The 6,000-nt window shown below is 43.2% G+C and overlaps 1 protein-coding gene across 1 annotated transcript in view; it reads left to right on the top strand.

The window, feature by feature from the left end:
• Positions 1–433: 433 nt before the first annotated feature.
• The window catches only part of STMN2 (stathmin 2), a 67,527-nt gene continuing 61,960 nt past the window's right edge, over positions 434–6,000 (top strand). The window contains exon 1 of the mRNA XM_006131558.5: positions 434–645. Coding sequence (XP_006131620.2) covers positions 627–645 — 19 coding nt within the window. The 5' untranslated portion in view covers positions 434–626. The remainder of the gene's footprint in view (positions 646–6,000) is intronic.

The raw sequence follows: 6,000 nt of genomic DNA, 5'->3' as shown, positions 1-6,000 counted from the left end.
TCATCGATAGATGAGTCTGAAAAATAAAATGAAAAATACTGAAATGCAAGAATTTGCTGTACAAGCATCTGTGTGTGCTGCAATAGCCAATGTACAGTAATGCCAGAGGCAGACTAATGAAAACTACAGTTATGCTGAAATGGCTCAGAAAACTTCTGAATTATTTCTCCCTTTGTCATATTGGTGTTAAAATGCGCTAAAAAAATGCATCTGTGCGTATTTTCCAGGTAGCAACAGGAGAGCTTTCAACCCCAATAGGCTTTTCATGTAAGACATAAAACATTTGACATGGACTGTACTATTAAAACTAAAGAGAGGGGGGAGAGGCATTCAAGGACTGATTTCCATTTCAAACTCCATTCTGGCACTTTGTACTCCAGTACCATTGGTGGATCAATATTTAATGCTTGGAGATTCTAGCTCCGCAGGAGTCATGTCAGGGGACCTCTGGAGCCAATCTGCTTGAGTAGAGGAGTGATAATTATTCATGGGCTCCTGCCTCTTGCTCCTTCTCTTGCACAGCCCCACGCTGCTGACTCAGTGCCTTATTCAGTCTTCTCTCTCTCCACTGCTGTAGCTGGACCCCTTTGCCTTCACAGCCTCTGAGAATCTGCATCCATCCCACCATGGCTAAAACAGCAATGGGTAAGAAATCGCATCTCTTTTTCTTCAGCCAATGCATCAGCCACTATTTCCTAGGACCAGCAGCGGTCTTGGGTGCTCCCTTAAGAGGCCTTAATGGCTAAGACAATGTTACATCTTTTTGTTTTGTGTTTTTATTTAAAAAAAACTGGGAGCGGGCTGGGAGCCGGGGGCTTTTTTGAAGTCTTCGCCTGAGATCTGGTGGCTGGTTGCTCTTGGGTGATATGGGCAAGTAAGCTGAACACTCATTTCAAAGGGAGTTATTTGATTTGATAAAAGGGTGGGGTGGGGAGTTAGTGACACACCAAAAAGTGACCTTGCCTATTCTGAAATATGGTGTGTGGGCGCTACTTTAAAAGCCCCCTTATCGCCAGGTCTCCAGCTAGGGCTCGCTCCTCATTTCAGCTCTCTCTTGTGTGTGATATTGTTTCAAAGCTAACCCCTTGCGAAGTGAAACTGACGCGTTTCGTGGCTGAAAATGGAAGACCCCTCCCTGTCCCTGGCGCCAGGCTTCAGAGGGAGACTTTTCTCTTTTGCTAATTCAATAAATAACCCCGTCGCCTCGCAGAGAACGGGCCCGCCCTTTGTTTTAAGGAGGGGGTGACATTGGGTTTCTTTGTGTAACACTGCGCACCGCTGCTCCCGGAGTTCCTGGGGAGAGGGCACCTGCAGCGCTCAGCGCCACGGACTCCAGCCGCCCAGCACAATGCAGGCAGACAGACCCCACCCATACGGCTGCTGCTGCTGTCTCCGCACGGGCACGCCCAGGGAGCCTGGCCCAGCGCACAGGCAGCCTTCCCATCCCCTCAGACAGGAAACAGCAGGGGGGAGGGGATGGCAAGGCTGAGGCTGCGGGCCTCCACCCCTAGGAGAGCAACCCCCCAGCTGCTTGTCAAAGAGCCACCTCAAGCCTGGAACCTCGCTCCTGGCTGCCCCGGGAAAGTAGGGCGCTGGGCAACTGAGGTACCCAACTACCGTATTTTCTGTAGGTAACCGCAGCTTCTCTGCTCATCCTCAGTCCCGTGCTGTGGCCTCGCTTCCAGCGGGTGCGGTTTTTACTTTGTCCCACTGGCGCCCAGGCAAACGGGCTGTGGCTTCAGCAGCCCCACCCAACTAGCGCGCTGCTCTGCCGACTCGCCCACTCCCCGCGGGAGCTGAGGGGCGAGATGGCCAATGACTGCAGAGGCTCGGAGCCATGACTGCAGCGCCAGACTATGGGGAGCATCCAGGTTTCTTAGCTGCTCCCCTGCCGCCCGGACATACCCGTTCTAGGCTGTCGTGCACCGCCTGGGGAAATCACCACGGCCCGGGGGCTAACATTAAGAGGCACGCGCAGGACATTCGCCCCCACCCCCTTTTGTTTCGCTGCTGGCGGTGAGCGGCTTTGTGGAGAAAATGGGTGGGACCAGCGGGTGCAGAAAGGAGCGGAAGGCATCAGCTCCCAGCCTGTTCTTTGCGAGGATCTCCAGACTCCGTCTCACCAAATTCCTTCCTGCGCCCTTTGGGAAAGGGCGGGGGGAGGGGAGACCTGTGGAGGATGCTTGAGAAACCAGAGTTGCAAAATGCTTCCCTGCCAAACAGCAGCCACCCAGCCTATAAGCAAAGCAAAGGTTTAAACGCCTTTACCTGGCCGCTGGAAAGCAAGCCCCTGGACTCACTCCTGAACCGCTGGGGCAATACGCCCGTTTCTGTTCTCCATCACTTGTCCAAAGAGAAGGTGAACGCGCCAGACACGAAGTCTGCGTTTAAAACCACCAGTGCTCTTCGCTTGATCTGCGAAATCAGCACGGGGTGGGCGGGTAAAGGCAGTCTAATCTGGCGTTGTCACGTCTAGGGAAAAGGCCTGGGACAGCTCTGTATGCAAACAGACAGACAAGGGCAGTGGGAGTCTAGCCAGCCCTGCAGTGCTGAGCCCGCCGTCCCCTCCCCGTTGCAGCAAGCTGGTAATCAGTATTGATAATTTGTAGTCAGTTGGAGACTGATCACTGCAGAAGGCACTGTTAGGAATTCTGTTGCCATAGAAGGAAGGGCTCTTCAGTCTGTGATTAATGGCCTTGGCCCTATTCAAATATAAAGGTTTCTGCAGCAGGGGAGGTGGTTGAAATCATTAGATTCACCCAGAGACTGACTAAATCTTCCCAGCCTATTAATTAGCTCCTGATTAGTGAGCCTCTTAGTTGTTCTCCCAAAGAAATACAGCTCTCTCTCTATATATAAAACTCCCTTAAAATATCGGTTGCATTGAAATTGAAGAATTTTTTTAACTGTTTGATTAGGTATTTAATAGCTTCTCTCTATAAACTTTCAAAAGAGTTATGGTTTTATTGTCCATGTCTCTAGACTTTACTTTTTATAGAGATTTGACTTTTGAAACTATTTAAAATATAACAGGGCCTTTTAGTCTATGCCAAGGGGTTGCTTCCATAGAAAAGTAATGCAAAAGGAATGTGTTTTCTTTAGCAAGTAAGCTTGGTTCTATCTGGAAAAAAAAACCAGACTTGCAAATTCCCAGTTGCTGATAAATAAGCCACATTGGTTCTGGACCAGAGCATGAAGCTTTTATGCACCTGTCCATTGAGGATTCACTATGTTTTTATCCCTTTTCTTCTGTAATTAATTCCTTTTTTAATTCCTTTCCTTACTACAAAGCACTAAATAAGGGCCAGATCATGTCAACACCTGAGTCAACAGCAAAACTCCCATCCACTTAATATGTGCTGGATCAAACTCCTCGCAATGCTTATGGCCCCAGGCCAGCAAGGTACTGAATCCCATACCAAACTTTAAGCATGTGAATAGTCCTATCTACTCCAATGGAACTAACCATGATCTTAAAGTTAAGCACAGGCACAATATTCTGCAACATTAAAGTAACCCAGGACCTAATTCTGAACTCCTTACTCAATCAAAATTTCATGTAGAGTCCAACAGGAATTTTCACAAAGTGAAAAATTCAGGATATAAGCCCCCCGTATGTGTTTATTATTGACCAATTAGATTGTAGTTATTTATTCCACATATGCACTAGATTTACTACAGTCTGACTTCACATAGGATTGCCGTTTCTTTTAATTTTGTCCTAAATTTTCTGAGCATATGTACAACAGACCTCAGGTGGCATGTGCCAGAATTTTGTCCAATGGCAAGGCCAGATTAAGACATGCTGAGACTCTAAACTATGTTGAGTTTAAGAAGCCCTATAGCATTGGCAGAAAATAGAAAAATTAAGTGTTATATTTGCATATCTACCAGCATATAAGTGAGAATGCAACTAAAAACTAGAGAGTGTTATTTAGAGGCCCTTCTTAATCTGAGGCCCTAAAAGGTCATTTACTCACCTAGTGCGTAAATCTGGCACTGGATGGAACACTAGCTTTCCTGGCTTGAGCTGGGTATGATGAGGAACGCTGGAAATGCTAGAGAGATAATGGGCTATCCATATCCAACAGTTATTCTGGCAGCCTGGTAATGGGAAGGTTTACCTCAAGAGGTGTATAATGTCATTAGAACTCAGAAATGAGTCTGAAAAGCCTAATCTAGATTACCTATGTTATGCTGTGTCCATTTAAAGGCTATTTGAACATGAAAGTATGTTCAGACAAAAATCTTAGAGAACTCTCCTTCTACCCTGGTACTCCTATCTACTTAATTTTGAAAAGATTCTGTCAATTAGAACATTGGAAAAATGTAAAACATACTTGTAAAATATTGTTCAGTTTGATTTCAAAATTGCAACCAACAATGGAAGGGTGACAAGAAGGGTGAGCATGATTGTGACAACTGAGAAGCTCAACCAATCATACTTCAGCTCATTTGCATATTGCGGTAATATTGATTAAAATGCTCCAAAAGTGGTTCCGAGTTTTTCTTCTATTAAAAAACCCTAATTCCTTAGCTATGGGCTCAGCATTGGAAGAACATCCCAGAGACTACCTAACTGCTGAATATGTGTTCCCCAAATACCATCATATAGCATTATTTTTACATCAAGTAAATAAATAGACATGTGAAGCTATTAATTTGCATATTGTTGTGTAATGTAACTCTACATCATATTGCATAATATTTTACTAACTAAGGGTTTGATCAGAGCACATCCAGTAAAGCTCTTGAGTGCTTAACTCTAAGGATGATGAGTAGTACTATTGATGTCATTGGGACTATTCATGTGTTTAAAGTTAGATATAAGGTTAGGTACCCTGCTGAACTAAAGCCAAAAAATTTGTTCTCGTCCATTATTATGTGGCTTCATATTCTACAAACCTACCAAACCATGTTTTTTCTTCTTATAAAGGTGAAACCAATTTTTTAATAACGTTTCCTGTAAAAAAATTATAGTTAGTATTCAAAATGGCAGCCAAATTCAATGGGAAATTACCTTGAAATGGTATTAAAAATAGAGACAATACAGAATATAACTGCTTAAGAGAGCCTAAGGTCTAGGAAAGTTAAGAGGAGTTTTGCCTGAATTGGGCAGGAATCGATCCTATGATTCTAAACCTTTACTCAAGTCCAGCATTAGAAATACTTTGAAGCTCTGTTATTCTCCAAATCAAATTAGTGGAGATTTTAGTCATACTGAAATTAAGACTTCATACTATTTATATTCATTTCCTGTTTCTAAAAAGTAGATAAGTCTTACTTCTCATGAATGATCAGTTGACAATTTAAAAAAAGGGGCTCAAGGACTTACTGGGTTTTATACTACCTGACAGCACTTCTTTATCTGCCCCCTAGACTTCTGGGCATGAGTATGACCTCATATATGACATCATGCCTGACATTGCACAAGTTTCTGAGCAAAATAACACAAAATGCAAAAGTGTGAAAACTTCTCAGATGTCTATCCACATACACCCCTGCTTTTAAACCAAAGATTTTTCATTCATATATATAATTCACTTTTATCAGTTTTGGCGATTAGCACCTTTTTAATCAGCAATTAATTTTGGATTTAATTTTTCCCCGTTTCTTTATGTTTGCAATTTAAAGCTAGATTTCACTACATTCTGTTTTACATGGATATTCTTTATTATTAAATAATGAGGGCATAGGAAGCTACAGTGCAAAGCTGCTAGAATATAATTATTTTCCTATGGCAAAATCTAGCTTCTTAAGAATGAAAATGCTAAAGTAGGCCCCAAAGAATTTGTACAATAATACCTTTAATCAGGATTAATTTAAAACCTAATATACAATATGAAGACTGAATAATCATACTCTGTGTGCCTTTAGATAGCACTTTACAACTTCAAAGAGCTGTACAGCCATTAACCAAATACAACACTCCATAAAGGACATTAAGTGTTAGTATTAAAATCTTACAGGTGGGGAATTTTGAACACAGAGGTATGCCCT

Source organism: Pelodiscus sinensis, chromosome 2, assembly GCF_052426305.1.
Source record: "Pelodiscus sinensis isolate ZL-2025 chromosome 2, ASM5242630v1, whole genome shotgun sequence".
Lineage (NCBI taxonomy): Eukaryota > Metazoa > Chordata > Testudines > Trionychidae > Pelodiscus > Pelodiscus sinensis.
This window is presented reverse-complemented; position numbering and strand designations above follow the sequence as displayed.